The sequence below is a fragment of the Mobula birostris genome, chromosome 17 (assembly GCF_030028105.1).
Source record: "Mobula birostris isolate sMobBir1 chromosome 17, sMobBir1.hap1, whole genome shotgun sequence".
NCBI lineage: Eukaryota > Metazoa > Chordata > Chondrichthyes > Myliobatiformes > Myliobatidae > Mobula > Mobula birostris.
The window spans coordinates 31,963,773-31,982,353 of NC_092386.1; the positions used below are offsets into that span (position 1 = coordinate 31,963,773).

Here is an 18,581-nt window from a genome sequence, read left to right on the forward strand (position 1 = left end):
AATGGCACCAGGTCAAAATTCTAGAACTCCCTCCCTGACAGGCTGGCAGGAGTAACTTCACCTGAATAGCTGCAGCAGTTTTAAATGTTGCTCATGGCAAGGAGGAACAAGACAGCGGCCTTGCCAAGTAACACCCAGCTCCCGAAAGTAAATTAAAAGAAAGTTTGGCAATAGCTACATGGAATGCATGCCACCTCTCCGGATGACAGTATTTGTCTTCCCAGAGTCATGATGCCAATACTCATTACTGTTTGGCAGTCTACCAGCCCCCAGCTCAGAAAGCTGCCAACACTGACTGTGGTGGAGTCCAAAGCAGGTCCATGAATTGTTCAATCACGCCACAAGACCACGTTTTGCCTTTTTCACTGAAAGACTTTGACCAATCTCACTTAGCCAGGCACCAGTTGAATACACAAAGATGATCAGATCTTTGTATATTGGCCCTCAATTTGTGATGCCTAGTGCCAGCAGGAATGCAAGACAAGGAATCCATTTGTGTCATTGCAAATTAGATGATTCATTAGCACCTGGCTGGAAAGAGATTAACTTGTCGTTTCCTCCCTGTCCAGACTACAGGATCTCAGGCTACTTCCACACTACGCCGGATAATTTTGAAAACGCTGGTTTCGAGTAAAAACGACTGGCGTCCACACTAAGCGTTTTTCAAAATATCTCTGTCCACATTAGACGGATATTTGGGCAAATCTCCTCCTACTGGGCATGCGCAGGACACACAGAAAACAAGTGAAGAGGAAACTGTATACTTGGTGCGTATTTTGTCCAGTTATGGAGTAGAAAAAGTTAAAAGGAATTGCTCTTGGCTCTCGCGCAGGAGGACTTAAAACTAAAAAAAACAAATACTGGAGCGTATGGAGGCAACCGACAGGGAGTTCACGGACAGTATGACCCGGCTGATGACGAACATTGAAAAACTGACTAACTCCATTGCATTAATAAAGCACCTTGTTAAATGTATAAAAACACGTCTGCATCAGTGTTATCTTGTATTTCCATACAATGTTACATTAGGCTGTTACATATCTATTGTCAGAGAAGTACTTGCATAAATAGGTAAACCACCTTGGTTCTTGATCCTCCAAAATATTCCGCATGGAATTTAAACTGGAGGTGGCGGAGGGTGTTTTCTGTCCTTACCTTCATACAAGCAAGGACAGAAAACAGGGCAAAGTGAGTATACTTATTTATTCAGTAAGTTATGGGTCAAAGTATTTGGTGAGTACATTTCTAACTCTTCTGGCTTCAGTCTCGTTGCCATCTGTTCTGAAATTATTAGGTTCTGCGAAGCGCAGAATCAAATATCGCTGTGATGATTGTACGCTCTAGTATCAGTTGTTTGGCGATAATAAAATAGTAATAATAATAATAAAACAACAATGAAATGCCGCGCTGCCGCCATCTGTTTCGGCACGTCATGAAAGCGGTTTTAAAAAGCTCCAGTTACCCTGTACACACTGCAATGGATATTAGGCATTTTCAGATTTATTCACTCTGGAGACCGTTTCTGAAAATCTCCGTTTTCGGGGGATGAAAACATCGTTTTAGTGTGGACAGAGGGTCAAAACAAAGAGAAAAGGCTTCGTTTTCAAAATTATCCGGCGTAGTGTGAACGTAGCCTCACTATCAGGTATATGGCAAACTCTGCCATTATTATGCATAGTTGGATAGCAAGTAGTAAACTAAAGACCTTGATATCCAGTCAAAGTAGCGAAAGGTTCCTTCAGAGAAATTTACCCAATGGACAAATGGTTCCTTCATCAAGAGTGTCTATTTTAATCATATTACATGTAGCAATATTGCATATATTATGCATTTGGGCTATGCATCAGGCAAGAAACATGTCCCTGTTGCTTATGAAATACTTCACACGTGAGATTAGTTGCTTTGTCCAGTATCCTTAAGACATCAAAAAGTCCTTCAACTCATGACTTTGTTTTGAAGTACATGGTGCATGCAACTCGGCTACTCACTACAATACTAAAACTAGAAAGAAGATCACATGCTTGCAAGCAAGAGTACTGAATTTGAAAATACACAATAGCATTAAATCAGCACTGCACACTGATTAACACTGTGATCATTATTAATTGAAAATACAGGTGTCCCTCACTTTTTGAACGTTCGCTTTACGAAACCCTGCTGTTACGAAAGATCTACATTAGTTCCCTGTTTTCGCTAACAGAAGGTGTTTTCACTGTTACGAAAAAAGGCAGCATGCAATAAAAGGCAGCATGTGAAAAAAGCAGCACGCGCCCCGAGCAGCCAAGCTCCTAGCAAGCAGCCATGCATTCTAGCCGGCATTGCTTAAACACGCACCTGTGAGCAGCCATTAGCAAGATAAGTTCCAAGGTATCGGAAAAGCCTGAAAGAGCTTGTAAGGGTGTTACACTTAGCGTAAAACTAGACATAGACGTTTCAATCGTGGTGAACGAAGTAAGGACAAAGTGAGTTTGGCTTGTGGAAGTTGGCGAAGATGATGTTGAAGAGGTTTTGGCATCCCATGACCAAAAACTGATAGATGAAGAGCTGCTGCAATTGGAAGAGGAAAGCATAACAATCGAAACCAAATGCAGTAGCGAACGGAGCGAAAGTGAAGTCGTCCAGGAACTGAACGTGAAGGAACTGCGTGAGATTTTCACTGCAATTAGCAACAATGATTGCAGAAAAGTATGACTTTAATTTTGAAAGAGTACGGAGGTTTAGGGCATATTTGCACGATAGTTTGAGTGCTTACAAAGAACTGTATGATAGGAAAATGCACGAGGCTAAGCAGTCAAGCATACTGTCGTTTTTCAAGCCTTCCACATCAGCCTCAGTGGACGACAAACCTCGACCTTCGACATCAAGGCAGGCAGACGGAGAAAAAGATGACCTGCCTGCTCTGATGGAAACAGACGACGATGAAGTGACACCCCAATGTCCCACCACCCCAACCCCCGGGCTGCGGACCGATACATTGCCGCGGAGAATGCAGTGGTAGCCGGGACACACCCAACACCTCTTTAAGAAAAAAGCCTAAATAAACAAGCTAGTTAATTAGGTGCCGCCCGGCACGTAATTAATTAGCTTATTTATTTCGGCTTTTTTCTGAAAGATGTGGTGGGTGCGTCCCGGCTACCGCTGTACCCCTGCATGCTTCACGGCAATGTATTGGTCGGTGGCCGGGAGGGTGGGGACTACTGCACCACCCCAACTTCCAACGACTCAGCCTAACATACCATCATCAGTGTGCTCTGTGTTGTCTTCCCAATTCTGGTATGTGATACTACACTGTATATACATTATTTCTAATTTATATAGACTGTGTATTTTTATGTGTTATTTGGTATGATTTGGCAGCTTCATAGCTTAAAGGTTACTGGACAGTGTTTCTGCCAAGAGCACTTACGCCATGTTTCTGCCGAGAGCACTTGCGTGAGATTTTCGCTACGGAGAACAATGCGGCAATGATTGTAGAAAAGTATTCCTACTTAATATAGGCTGTGTATTTATCATATCCTTCCTGCTTTTACTATATGTTACTGTTATTTTAGGTTTTATGTGTTATTTGGCATGATTTGGTAGGTTATTTTTTGGGTCTGCGAATGCTCACAAATTTTTCCCATGTAAATAAATAGTAATTGCTTCTTCACTTTACAACATTCCGGCTTACGAACCGTTTCATAGGAATGCTCTACCTTCGGATAGCGGGGGAAACCTGTATATACTAATGCCCCCAACTAATATGGTATATGGTCTGGGGTTCTCCTTGATCAGTGCATCCACGTGTATAGTCAGCATCTTGAAATCAAAACATTAGTAGGGTTAAAACAAACATAAATTTTGCACCTCAAATCACGACTCTTCCTCAGAATTATAAGGCATAGAAATGGCCAAAACAAACTTACTTACTATTTACCATCCTTTTAATTTCACAACAATGACTGGAAATAACATTGGAAATAAAGCAAAAATTAATTACCTGAGAAATTATTCCTTCTTTTCTAAGTGCAACTGACACTCCCACTGTTGGAGATAATTCAAGTGGCAGAGGAGGCAATTGCTGTTTTGTTTTCTCAGGTGGCACCAGAGTAAATGCTCCTTCAACTGCAGCAGGATGCTTATCTATTTCATGGTCTTCTTTTAATAATCCTCCTAATGATACCTCCGTACTGCCCAGTGACCTATCACCACAGCACAAATGTATCTAATTTTTAAAAAGATAATCAAGTTACATTTAGATTAAACATTCAGATACATTATGCATTCAAAACATATTAAGATATTGACAAAAGAAATTTATCTGCTAAAAACATGCTGCTCATTTATTACTAACAGTAATTTGTTACTACTAACAGTACTTGTAAGAATTGGATAAATAGATATAGTACATGAATACAGAATTCCACTTTTTCATGTCTTTTATTTTCCCTGCTAAATAATTTTGGGACAAAATTCCTAAACAATGGCTATGTATGAATAATCTACAAATAGCTAATAGCAAATAGATGTTCTAGGTCCCATGTTCAGTATCTAACCCATGTTGAATGAGCAGGTCTTCTTATAAATAGAAACGAGAAACAGCATGTGTGTTCCTGGGCTGCATTTAAATAAAACTAGTCACTTCTGATTGTGTTTGAAAGCCTAGACCAATTTCTACAGTTTGAGTTCAAACTGAAAATAAAGCTATCAATTTGATACCTATAAGTTTATAAGGTCAAAAAAAAAAGAGGGATGCAGTTTGAGCTTAAGGAGAAATTTAAAAGTATTAAATGATTTGACTGAACTAAGGATATGCATAGTGTTTCTATTTCCTGGCAAGTTAAAGCTTGAGGCAACCAATACAAACTGTTAAGTGCAGGCCGTTCTCCTCACCGAGAGAGTTCACTGCCATTGTGACTGTGGCTGTATATATCCCTCCCCTATGTGATAGTGCTGGGGAAGTACTACATGAGATCTACAGTGCAATCTGTGACCGCCAAGCCACACATCCCAACAGTTTCTTTATTGTTGCTGGCAACTTCAACCATGTTAACGTAAAAACAGTCCTGCCTAAGTTCTATAATTGCGTTGACTTTGCTCTGAGGGGTGGAAACACATTACACCTGCTACATGCCAACATCTGTGATGCATACAAGGCTGCTCTTTGCTCCCACCTTGGATACTCTGACCACTTTTCTATTAGGCTAATTCCTGCATACAGATCACTGAATAAACGAGTCAAAGCAATTCAAAGGGAGATAAAGACCTGGCCAGAAGGAGCAACCTCAGCATTATAGAACTGTTGCCTTCAATTCGGAGAATAAAAAGAACTCTTAGGTCAACAAGAGTTGAGTTTTCCCATGCCATCAGGAAGTCAAAACAAGATTATTCACAGAAAATATATAGCAATTTCTGTGACACCTGAGACACAAGGTGCATATGGCAGAGCATTCAGACCATAACGAACTACAAGTCCACCTTGTGCATCAATGACAGTGTCGCCTCTCTTCCTGAGAGGTTAAATGTCTTTTACACACAGTTTGATACACAGAATGATGTGCCAGCATGGAATCTCTCCCCCCCCACCCCCCCCAAAAAAGCAGACACTGTCTGGCCACAGCTGATCTGAGGGAAAACCCTCACGGTCAACTCATGTAAAGCTGCATGGCCTGATAGCATTCATGGTCAGCTGCTCAGTAAGTTAACAGAGGTTCTGACAGACTTCTTCAACACCTCACTGGAACAGTCCACTGCCCCTCGGGCTTCAAGGTAACCATCATCATCCCAGTGCCCAAGAGAGCAAATGGTAAGCTGCCTCAATGACAATCTTCCAGTCTTACTGATGGAGGGAGGGAAGAACATACGTCGACTCAGATCATGAAAGGCCTGCGTCGGGCATCTTCATGCCTTACAAGGAGCAGGTTGGAAGTCTGTGTGGGGCACCGCTCCTCGCACAGACTAGAGCAATGTGTGATTAAGTGCCTTGTTCAAGGGCACAAACATGCTGCCACAGCTGAGGCTCGAACTAGCGACCTTGAGATAACTAGACGAACGCCTTAGCCACTTAGCCACGTGCCCAACATTATTATTGTTGAGGTCTTACTGACCTCAACAATAATGAAGTTCTTTGAGTGGCTAGTTGTGGATTACATTAAATCCCATTTTCCTGCTACACTTGATCTTTTACAGTTTGCTTATCACTCAAATCAGTCCACTGGTGATGCCATAGCCTCTGCCCTCCACTCCATCCTGTCCCACCAAAAAAATGGTGTCTCATACACCAGGATGCTGTTTATGAACTTCAACTTGGCATTTAAAATAATCACCCTCAGAAGCTGGTGGGTAATCTGTCCTAGTTGGTCTCAACATCTCTCTCTCTAACTGTATCCTGGACTTCTTGACAAAAAAAAGTCAGTCCATGTTGGCAGCAACATCTCTAGCTCCATTTCTCAGAGCACTGGTGACCCCAGGGCTGCATGCTCAGCCCACTGCAGCCTGATTCTCAACATGGATAAGACTAAAGAGATGACTATGGACTTTAGATAGGTGCAAGCTGATCACGCCTTACTGCACATGAATAGCTCCTCCATAGAGAGAGTTGAGCTTCTGGAAATACACAGAAAGCACAATCTTACCAGGTCCCTCATCACCACCTCTTTAGTCAAGCACAGCAGCATCTCCACTTCCTGAGGAGATTGAGGCAAGCAATGCTTCCCTCACCCACTCCCACACACCAATTCTAATCAATTTTTCCAAGAGCAATATTAAGAGTGTCCTGACCAGCTGTATCACCATCTGATAGTGGAATTGCAAGGCATCAGACTCCAAGACCCTTCAATAATTGTGAGGTATCATCAGGGTCTCTCTTCTACCCATCAAAGATATTTTTGAGGAGTGCTGCATACACACAGCTCTTAGCATTGTTGAGGATCTCTCCCATCCATCTCATAATGTCTTTAATCCCCTACCATCCAGCAGGAGGTACCGTAGTATTATGATAGGATACAGTTTCTTCCAGCCAGGCTGAGAGACCACTGAATTTTCTGCCACCACCCAATCTCATCACATATGAAGTGCCAAAAGCATTATACTGTTTACTTTTTAGCTTGTGTCATAAATGCATCTTATGCTAAATGTTAATCTTATGGAATATATTGTATTATTTGTTAATTTATTTGTGGTAATATTACTTTATGTGTATTGTAAGAGTCATATACACAGTGTTATGCACCTGGTCTGGAGAAACGCTGTTTCATTTGGTAGTATACATGGATTGGTTGAATGACAATAAACTTGTATTGAAATTTGAACTAGCAAATCAAAAAGGGCTTTCAGAAGTGTCTTTAACCAGAGTAAAAAGTAATAATTGCAATGTCTTAAGTGCAAGCCACAGAAGCTCAGAAAGGGATAAAAGGATAACTGGTATTATCCACTGTTTTATTCCTATCTGCAAAACCAAGGTCATACTTTCAAATACAAATAAGGACAACACAAAAAGCAAACCAGACACTTAATGCAGAAGAATACAGAACAGGAACAGAACCTACAGGCTACAATGCTGTGGCAAGTTAATTAAATTAGTAATCAAACACCCAAATTTCAGCCTCCATACTTGTTTATTTGCTACATATTCATTGGCCTCTCAAAGAGCCTCTTGAACACCTCTATCGAATTTGCCTCCACCACCACCCCAGGCAGCACATTCCATGCACCCACCACTCTCATACATCTTCAAACTCACAGACTCTCACCCTAAACGCATGCCCTAGATTTAGACACTTCAACCATGGTAAAAAGATAACAGCTGTCCACTCTATCAATGCCTCCCATAATCTTATAAACCTCTGTCAGATCTCACTCACCCTCTGTCACTCCAGAGAAAACAACCCAAGTTTGTTCAAACTCTTGTGAAAGCTCATGCCCTCTTGTCTAGACGACATCCTGATAAACCTCTTCTGTATCCTCTCCAAACCTTCAACATCCTTCTTAGTATGGGGGTGACCAGATCTGAACGTAATACTCCAGTTGCAAACTAAAGCTGCACACAACTTCCCAACTCAAATTTAGTTCCTCAACTAACAAAGGCAAGCATGGTCATGTTTTTTAATTACCATTCTACCAACCTGTGTAACCACTTTCAGGGACCTATGAACTGGTGTCCCAAGATCCCTCTGCACATCAATACTGTTAAGGGTCTTGTCACTTACAGTGTACTGTCTCTCTTCATTTTATATTCCATGGTGCCACCCAAATTTTTGGCTGGGTTAAACTCCATCTGCTATTTCACTGCCCATATATACAAATGATCTACTGTACATCCCATTGTGTCCTTTGCCAGTCTTCTGCACTGTACACACCACCAATTTTCATATTGTCTGCAAAATTAATAACCCACCCTTATATACTTTCATCAAGGTCATTTGTGTGCATGACAAACCACCAAGGTCCCAGCACAGATAGCTGCAGAACACCACTAGTAACAGACTTCCAGTCTGAATAAGTCTCATCGAATGTTGAATAGAGCATCAGTCCTATCCTCTGTACAAGCTGTTGAATTCAGTGACAAATTGAAAATGCATAAGTTATTAATAATTTTCCAAAGAAAATTTTTTTAAAAGTCTAACAGAAAACTTAAGTATTTAGTTTTTTTTATGAAAAGGCAGACATGGAGACAAAGAGTTAATGAGAATAGTCCCATGAGCAAGGCATTATATACTCAGAGCTCACCTTCCAACGAAAAGAAGGCAGAATGCACTGAAGAGCATCTAAGCAACAAAATTCAGAGATGGTATTGCAACTCTAAAGTTGGAGAAGATTCTAATAGGGTTTAAAACACAAAACAATAATAGACAGTGCTTATAAAAAAAAGTAATCAATCCCCCAGAGGCTCTCATGTTTTACTGTTTTACAACATTGAATCACAATGTGTTTAATTTGGCTTTTTTGATATCGATCACCAGAAAAGACTCTTTCATGTCAAAGTGAAAGCAGATTTCTACAAAGTTATCTAAATTAATTACAAAAACAAAACACAAAATAATTGATTGCATAAGTATTCACTCCCTTTAATATGACACTCCAAATCATCCCTGGTTCAGCCAATTGGTTTCAGAAGTCACATAATTAGATAAATGGAGTTCACCTGTGTGCAGACAAGGTGTTTCAATTGATTGTAGTAAAAATACTCCTGTAGCTGGAAGGTCCAACCGCTGCTGAGTCAGTATCCTGGCAAAAACTACACCATGAAGACAAAAGAACACTCCAGGCAACTCCATGAAAAGGTTATTGAAAAGCATAAGTCAGGAGATGGAAACAAGTAAATTTCCAAGTCACTGAATATCCCTTGCAGTACAGTTAAGTCAATCATCAGGAAATGGAAAGAATATAGCACAGCTGTAAATCTGTCTAGATCAGGCTGTCCTCAAAAACTGAGTGACCATGCAAGAAAGGGACTAGTGAGGGAGGTCACCAAGAGATCCATAACAACTCTGAAGGAATTACAAGCTTCAGTGGCTGAGATGATAGACTGGAGAGACTGCGCATCCAACTGTTGCCCAGATGCTTCACCAGTCGCAGCTTTATGGGAGAGTGGCAAAGAGAAAGCCACTGTTGAAAAAAACTCACATGAAATCTTGGCTAGAGTTTGCCAGAATGCAAGTGGGAGACTATGAAGTCAGCTGGAAGGATGTTCTGTAGTCTGATGAAACCAAAATTGAGGTTTCTAGCCATCAGACTAAACACTATGTTTGCCAAACACCACACATCCAAAACACATCATCCCTATCTTGAAGCATGGTGGTGGCTGCATCATGCTGTGGGGATGCTTCACTGCAGTAGGCTCGTGAAGATAGAGGGCAAAATGAATGCAGCAAAATACCGGGAAATCCTGGAGGAAAACCTAATGCAGCCTGCAAGAGAACTGCAACTTGGGAGATATGTGTTCCAGCAAGACAATGACCCCAAGCACTAAAGCCAAATCTATACAGGAACAGCTTAAAAGCAATAAAATTAATGTTCTGGATTGGGCAAATCAGAATCCAGATCTCAAACCAATTGAGAATTTGTGGCTGGACTTGAAAAGGGCTGTTCACTCACCATCCCTATGCAATCTGACAGAGCTTGAGCAGTTTTGTAAAGAAGAATAGCTATAATTACTGCTAAAGGTGCATCTACTAAATACTGACTTGAAGGGAATGAGTAATTATGCAATCAATTATTGTTTAATAACTGTAATCAATTTAGAACAATTTGTAGAAATTTGTTTTCACTGTGACACGATACTCTTTTCTTTTCATTAGCGTCAAAAAGCCAAATTAAGTACACTGTAATTCAATGTTATCAAACAATAAAACATGAAAACTTCTGGGGGTGGGTGAATACTTTTTATAGGCACTGTATTTGGTAAGTTATTACTTTGGATACAAAAGTAATCCTAATGACAAGATTTCTTAATATTCAAGTCAGAAGTTTATTTTCATTTACTCATCATTTATTTGCCAATCCCAAATCCATCTATGTGGCTTCTAAGGCTATTTCAAAGGGCAAATGACAAGTTAATCACATTGGACTGAAGACACATTTAGAACAAGCTAGATGGACTTCCATCTTTAGCTAAAGTACATTGGTAAACTTTTCAGCATCAATAAGACAATCTGGTAGATTTTTTTTTGTCATTACCAATGCCTTTATTTGTAGTTCCAGATTAATAGAATTAAATTAATTTAAATCCCAAATTGAATTTGAATTTGGTCTCAAGATTGTTAACCAAGACGCCTCAATGATTAGTCCCGTAATGTAATTAATATATCTTGTGAACTGAAGTATAAAATAAAAACTTTACCTGCAAGCTTGGTTGAGCAGCTAAGAATAAACGTAGAATTTCTCTTTGACTACGAATCTTCACTGAAGCTCGTTCAGGTGCAAAATTTGGGTTTATCAGATCAGTGAAAGGATCATTGGTGACATCATTTCCCAGCAAAGTATAGTAAAAGAAAAATTCAGGTCTTTCATCTGGCAGCTTAATTGTGCTTGGAATTAACTAAGAATAACACAAAGGGAAAAATACACTCATTTATATGAAAGGATTTTTACATAAATGTCTATGAATGGAAAAATAAAATATTTTGTTTGGTGCTTTAAAAATTAAATATCAATACATTATCAACCTCTCATGCTCACTTATCAAATAAATGAAGAAGCCATTAGTTTTTCCCCACATTACAGAAGATATTTTCTTAACTCAATTGCAAGTTAGGCATTCCAGAGTTATGACTGCATCAGAAAATTGTCAAATGTGTCAAAGTTACAAACAGACCTAGATTTAAACAAACATTTAAATTGAATTGATGTTCAATTCATGAATACTTATTCTAATGCTGATTGACTCTGTAGAACGTGTCTTTGACTTACAAAGTTTTTCTCACTACAACAAACAGTGGCACTCTGACAATAATGTACTTTGCCGAGTACTTCTTCCCAGACCTTGATGACTTTTGAAGATCACAACACACTACTTGTAATGGGGATTCATCTGGATGAATTCTGTGTACAAGGTAACTTCAAAATGCCGATGCAGTTCTGAACACAAGGACGAAGTCATAAAAAGCATGCAAGGGATCAATTAGCCCCTTAAACCAATAAGATCATGACTGATCATGTCCTGGCCTCAACACCACTTTCCTGCTCTCTCTCTATACCATTTCACTACCAAGTGGTACAAATATCTAAACCTGCTTTGAATATGTCTGATGGCTCTTCCTCCATAGGTTTGTGGTTGAGAATTTCAATGAGCTGCAACCCTCACAAAAAATTCTTCATTTTCCTTAAGCAATTAAACATTTCTTTCCTGCCCCTTCTACACCAAGTCTCACTAATAGCTACAATGTCATAATTCCACATGTTGATCCATGCCCTAAGCTCATCCACCTTTCCCATAATATTCCTTGCATTGAAAAAGTTGCAGCTCAAAACATTAGTCCCACCATGCTCAACATTTAGATTCCTAATGTTGTATGTAGACTTAGCATCTTTCTCCACAACCACTTCACTATCTGTTCTGATGCTCGGATTCCCATCCCTACAACTCCAGCTTAAACCACCCCAACGAACCACGAGCAAATCTTCCTGCAATTAGTCCTCTTTCAGTCTTTCAGGTGCAAACCATCCCTCACGTACAGGTCCCACCTTCCCTGTAAGAGAGCCCAATGGGTCAAAATCTCTTGCATCAACTCCTTGAGCCATATGTTAAACTGTATAACCTTCCTATTTCTGGCCTCACTAGCACATGGAATGGGTAGCAATCCTGAGATCATAACCCTGGAGATATTGTCATTTAACTTAGCACCCAATTCCCTGAAATCACTTTGCAGGACTTCGGCACCCCTCCTACCCTTGTCATTGGTACCGATATGGACCATGAGCCTCTTGCTGCTCGCCCTCCCACTTAAGAACGCTGTGAACTCGATTCAAGATATCCCTGATCTGAGAATCTTATTTTCGTCCATAGGACCTTCTGTTCCCTGAACCAACAAATCCCCTACAAAACACCATAGCTCGTCTCTTCTCCCCACTTCCCTTCTGAGCCACAGAGCCAGACTCTGCCAGACACCTGACGGCTGTGACTTTCCTTTACTAGGCCATTACCCCACAACCCCCCCAACAGTACCCAAAGTGACATACCTGTTGTTGAGGGGAATGGTCATAGGGATACTCTGCACTGGCTGCCTATCCGATTTCCCTCTCCTGATGGTCACCCGGTTATCTGTGTCCCGTACCTTGGGACACAGGTAACTATCTCCCTGTATGTCCTGTCTATCAACCCCTTAACTATCCAAATGATCCGGAGTTCATCCAGTTCCAGCTCCTTAACACGGTATGTTAGAAGCTGCAGCTGGACACACTTTTTGCAGGTGTAGTCATCAAGGACACGCAAGAGGAGCATTCCAGTTTCCTTCCTGGCATTCCCACTGCTCTAAATATGCAAGAAATAAAAAAAAGAATAAATAATGGAAAAAAAAGTCTACCTAAAGCCTGCCGTCTCCTCACCAAAGCTTGGCCTGAGATCACAAGCCTCAAACTCCCCACTCCAACAATGGCCCACTCACACAATAGCCGCTCCACTTAAACCAAAACTTTTTTTTATTGGTCCTTGCCAAGTGATTAATTATGCACAATCTGATGTGTCTTTGGGACCGTGGCGCACAAATATGCTGACTGTCCCTGCTCGCTTCTTTTAAACTCTCTCTCCCTCCAAGCAATCTGGTGTCTCCTTGAGACTGTGGATCACAAAATATGCCTTCTGCTTCCACTTGCTTCTTTTGAACTCTACTAAGCAATACGGTATCTCCTCGGGTCTGTGGTGTGCAAAATAGCACATGCTGATCCAGATTCCCATCTGAGCTACATCTATTTGCTTGTGTTTGACACATACTGCTTAAACCAGGGTTCCCCAACCTATTTTATGCCTTGGACCAATACCATTAAGCAAGGGGTCGATTGGGTCCCAGGTTATGAACTCCTGTTCTAAATATTGCCTATCCATGCCCCTGTGCAAGTGCTTTTTAAATGTTGTTAATATACCTGCTTCATCCAGTTCCAGTGACAGCTCATTCCATGTATTAACCAAAAATGTTCCCCCTCAAGTTCCTGTTACATCTCTCCCCTCTCACCTGAACTACGTGCCTCATGATTTTATACACCTCAAAAATAGTATATCTCAGCCTCCAATGACAAAAGTTGCAACCTGCTCAACCTCTCTCCACAACTCAGTCAAGTCCTGGCAACATCTTCGTAAGCCTTCCATACACACTTTCCAACTTAATGACACATTTCCTGTGGTAGGGTGACCAAAACCAAAGAATATTCCAAATGTGGCCTCACCAACATCTTTCACAACTGCAACATTATGTCCCAACTTCTACTTAGTGCTCTGATTTATGAAGGCCAGTGTACCAAAAGGCTTCTACCTCATCCCATCTATCCATGATGCAACTTTCAGAAAACCATGTACTTGTACACTTTCACTCTTCTGTTGTGCAACACTCCGCAGGGTCTTCTCACTCACTCAAAAAGTCCTAACCTCACACTTATCTGAGATTGGAGAGAGGAGAAGATGGCAGCGCGATGCAGTGCGCGCGGCCGTTCCAAATGAATATCGATATGTGTAACTAGGGGTGCCATGCACAATCTGGATTTGATGGGGACAGCCTTGAGAAAGCGCAGAGGAACATCTGGAGAAACTTCTGAAATGCCTGCTTCGCTGCCGCTGCTACTGTGCAATCGAGAACCTCCGGAGACGAAGGCCCCAAATCCTCGGCTTTTCGTATCGCTTGTTGCCGGGGCCAGGGTCGAAACGCTCTGCACAGATGCTGCTCGGTGTCGAATAAGTGGTCGGAGGCCCGGAGTTTTTGGGACGGACTTGGAGTCAGACTGTGGTCGGATGCTTCCGGTATGCTGCTTCGGCAAGTTGGCGACGTTGGAGGATTACCGTCTGCGTGAGATGATGGGACTTCCGAGAGACTCCGAGACTTTTACTGTGCCATGGTCTGTTGTTAACAAATTACTGTATTGCTTTGCACTGTTGTAACTATATGTTATAATTATGTGGATTTTGTTAGTTTAAGTTGGTTTGTAATGTATTTTTGTGATATCATTCTGGAAAAATATTTTTATTATTTCTTAATGCATGCATTACTAAATGACAATAAAAGGGGACTGTGTGTCCTCATAATCATAATAAGCTTTTTCTGTCATTCTTTAGTGCAGTTAACCAGCTGATCAAGATCCCTCTGTAAATCCCAATAACCATTTTCATTGCCTACAAGACCCATTTTATTATCTACAAATTTACTAATCATATCTGTAATTCTCATTCAAATCATTGATAGAGATAACAGACAGCTGTGGGACTACCACAGATCCCTGGTGAACACCACTAGTTACCACCTGCAGTTCAAAAATCAGCCTTTACCATCACTCTTTGCTTTATACCATCAGGTCAATTGGGTATCCAGTTAGCTAGTTCTCCATGGATCCCACACATTCTAACTTCCCAAAATAGCCTACATGTGAAATCTTAGCTAAGCCCCTACTGAAGTCCATATAAACTACGTCTACTACCCTGCCCTCATCAACTTTCTCAGTTACTTCTACAAAGAAACTCAATCAAATTTGTGAGACGTAATTCCCCTGCAGAGCTGTGCTGACTACTCCAAATCAACGCCATCTTTCCAAATGCATATCTATCTTATCCCATAAAATACCCTCTAGTATCTTAGTTACCACACATATTAGACTTACTGCCCTCAAATTTCCAGCTTTCTTTGTGCAACCCATCTCAAATAAATGCATTGCGTTAGCCAACCTTCAGTACTCTCTTACTTTGCCCATCACATATGATAACATAGCCATGAGAATAAGTCGCCAGGACGCCCACAATTTCTTCAACTTTTCATAGTGAGAGATGAGGCCCCAGAGATTTATGGATTTTCTAACGTCTTAAGACATTTAATACCACCTCTGTTGTAACACAGACTATTCCAAAGATATCCCCGTTAACTATCCCAAGTTCTTAAGTTTTCATGTCTTTCCTGATGGTAAAGCACATTTAACAATGTCTAAAAAATTCTGCAGGAATGCAACCTTTTCATTAATCAAGCAACACTGGCACATTACTGCTAAATATATCTCTAAATTGTGTAAAAATCACAGTGAAACACAAAATTCAAAGGTAATAACCTGACTAATATTTCATATTTTTGCTTCTAATATTGTCACCAACCTGTTCTAGCTGCGTTGCAAATGCAATGGTCACAGAAAGCACAAAGAAATCAGTGCAGTATTCTGCCGGACCGATCTGATAATAGCTTTCTTCTTCATTCAGAATTGCTGTTAGAGATCTGGGGTTTACATCCAGCAAGGAAGGCGGCAACGTTTCAATCACTATGAAATATGAAAGTAGCAGAGAAGGGACTTTGATTTTTCTTAATTTTTCAATAGTTACTTTCAACCTAAAGTTAATAATTTAACATGTAATAAATACTTTATAGACATGAATAAACTACATATTGAAAAATGATTCACCCAAAAGTTCAGCAAGTTAGATCAATTCTAAAAATAAAAATTCCAAATAAGCCATTGAATTTGATGCCAAACAGCAAACACATTTTGAATTTAAAATGTTTAAGGATACACATCTTTAACATCAATCTACTTTCTCCATAAAGTCATTAAATAATAATTTTAAACAAGCACAGAATTATGGTAGACAAAAAAAACTGTTACCCTCTGCAGCACTTGTAATTAACAAATTAAAAAGGATGAGAAAAAATACCAGCTAAACAACAGACAAGTGAAAGCAGCAGAACTGAGTACTTGTTTCCTTATGGCAGTGGTCCCCAACCACCGGGCCGCAAAACATCTGCTGCGAGGAAACGATATGGGTCAGCTGCACCTTTCCTCATTCCCTGTCATGCCCACTGTTGAACTTGAACATAGGGTTACCAACTGTCCTGTATTTGCTGGGACATCCCGTATATTGGGCTAAATTGGTTTGTCCCGTATTTCCCCTGCTAAGGTAGAGCGTTCCTATGAAACCTTTCGTGCCGAAATGGCATGAAGCAAAGAAGCAATTACCATTAATTTATATGAGAAAAATTTTTGAGCATTCCCAGACCCAAAAAATAACCTAACAAATCATACCAAATAACACATAAAACCGAAAATAAATAACACTAACATATAGTAAAAGCAGGAAAGATATGATAAATACACAGCCTACATAAAGTAGAAATAATGTATGTACAGCAGGGTTGGGAAGATGAAGGCAAAACTGATTTGTGGGGGGAAAAAAAAATCAGCACGTACGCGCATGCGCACATCACATGCGCACACAGGTGCCCGCGCAAGGCTTCATGGTCATGGTAGTCTTTCCTGGGGTAAAGTGTCCCAGGATTTGACTGCTACTTTTGTCCCTTATTTGGGAGTGAGAAAGTTGGCAACCCTAACTGTAAAAGACATGTTGAGGTGAGTTTAACCCTACTACTTGAAACCCCCCCCCCCCCCCGGTCGGCCGGTCCACAAGAATATTGTCAATATTAAACCGGTCCACAGTGCGAAAAAGATTGGGGACCCCTGCCTTATGGAGTGAAAGCAGTGACATCACACTTATTAGACTGGAACCTTCCAACATGTGCAAATGAAATCTTTACTAATTTTATTCCATTCCACCAATACAGACCTCATGAGGAGTAACAATAAAGCCTCTGTCTGATCTGAAGCCTCTGCATTCTTGCTTATACTTTGAAACCATGACACCAACAGCTTCTATGAAATCAGTGGCTATAGAAAAACCACTGACTCCTCTTACGGAGTCTCAGAATTGAGGATTATTGTTCACCATTCTAGTTCTGAGAAGCAGCAGATACCTGCGCACAATGTATTTAACACTCACTATTGTTTACTATCTATCACACGATCTTGACATAGCAAGGCCTTGACCTGAAGGCATATATCCTAAACGTTAGAATCAGCCTCTGCTTTAAAGACTTAGCCAAGACATGTGCATGCACACCATAATACATAGTAGTAGAATTAGGCCATTTGGCCCATTGAGCCTTCTCTGCCATTTCATCATGGCTGATCCATTTTTCTCATCACAGCCCCAATCTCCTGTCTTTCACCCCCCCGCCTCAAGTATCCCATAATGTCCTAATCAATCAAAAATAAATCAACCCCTGCCTTAAATAAACATAAAGACTTGGCCTCCACAACTGCCTGTGGCAACAAGTTCCACAGATTCACCATTAAAGAAATTCCACCATATCTCTGTTCTAAAAGGACGCCCCTCTTTTCTGAAGCTGTCCTCTGGTCTTAGACTCTCAGTGGAAACTTCCTCTCCACATCCACTATCATGGCCTTTCACCATTTGATATGTTTCAATAAGGTCACCCTTCATTCTTCTGAATTCCAGTGAATACAGAGCCATCAAATGTTCTACATATGACAAGCTGTTGAAACCTGGAATCATTTTTGTGAACCTCCTTTGAACCCTCTCCAGTCCCGGCACATTGCTCTCCAGTTTCAGCACATCCTTCCTTAGATAAGGGACCTAAAACTGTTCACAATACTCCAAGTGAGGCCTTTGAGTGCTTCATAAAGTCTCAGCATTACATCCTTGCTTTTATATTCCAGTCCTCTTGTAATGAATGCTAATACCACACACTCTGACCACACACAACTTAACTGTAACTTTTATTTCAACCCCTCCTTCCCTCCCTCTCACCAACTCTTAACCCTTATGTCTAATAATGAGGAGGAGAAGATGGCGACGCAACGCGCAGCGGCCACTCCAGTGAATGATATCTGTAATCTGTCAAGTAGGGTGCCGTGCACAATCCTGATTTGATGGAGACAGACATAACAGCGTGGAGGAACATCTGGAGAAACTCCCGAAATGCCTTCTTTGCTGCCGCTGCTACTGTGTGATCCAGAATCTCCGGAGAAAGCCCTGAGTCCTCGGCTTTGCCTGTTGCTCAACGGCTGGGACGGGGTCAAAGCACTCGACAGAGATGGGGCTCGGTGTCGGAGGCTCGAAGTTTTCGGAC

General features: G+C 40.9%; 1 protein-coding gene across 3 annotated transcripts in view; it reads right to left on the reverse strand.

Moving 5' to 3' along the window:
• The window catches only part of cep120 (centrosomal protein 120), a 93,426-nt gene that overhangs the window by 67,191 nt on the left and 7,654 nt on the right, over positions 1-18,581 (reverse strand). For all 3 annotated transcript variants that reach the window (XM_072281474.1, XM_072281475.1, XM_072281473.1), the window contains exons 5-7: positions 15,758-15,918; positions 10,820-11,017; positions 3,980-4,204 (exon numbers count right to left, since the gene is read on the reverse strand). In XM_072281474.1, coding sequence (XP_072137575.1) covers positions 3,980-4,204; positions 10,820-11,017; positions 15,758-15,918 — 584 coding nt within the window. The remainder of the gene's footprint in view (positions 1-3,979; positions 4,205-10,819; positions 11,018-15,757; positions 15,919-18,581) is intronic.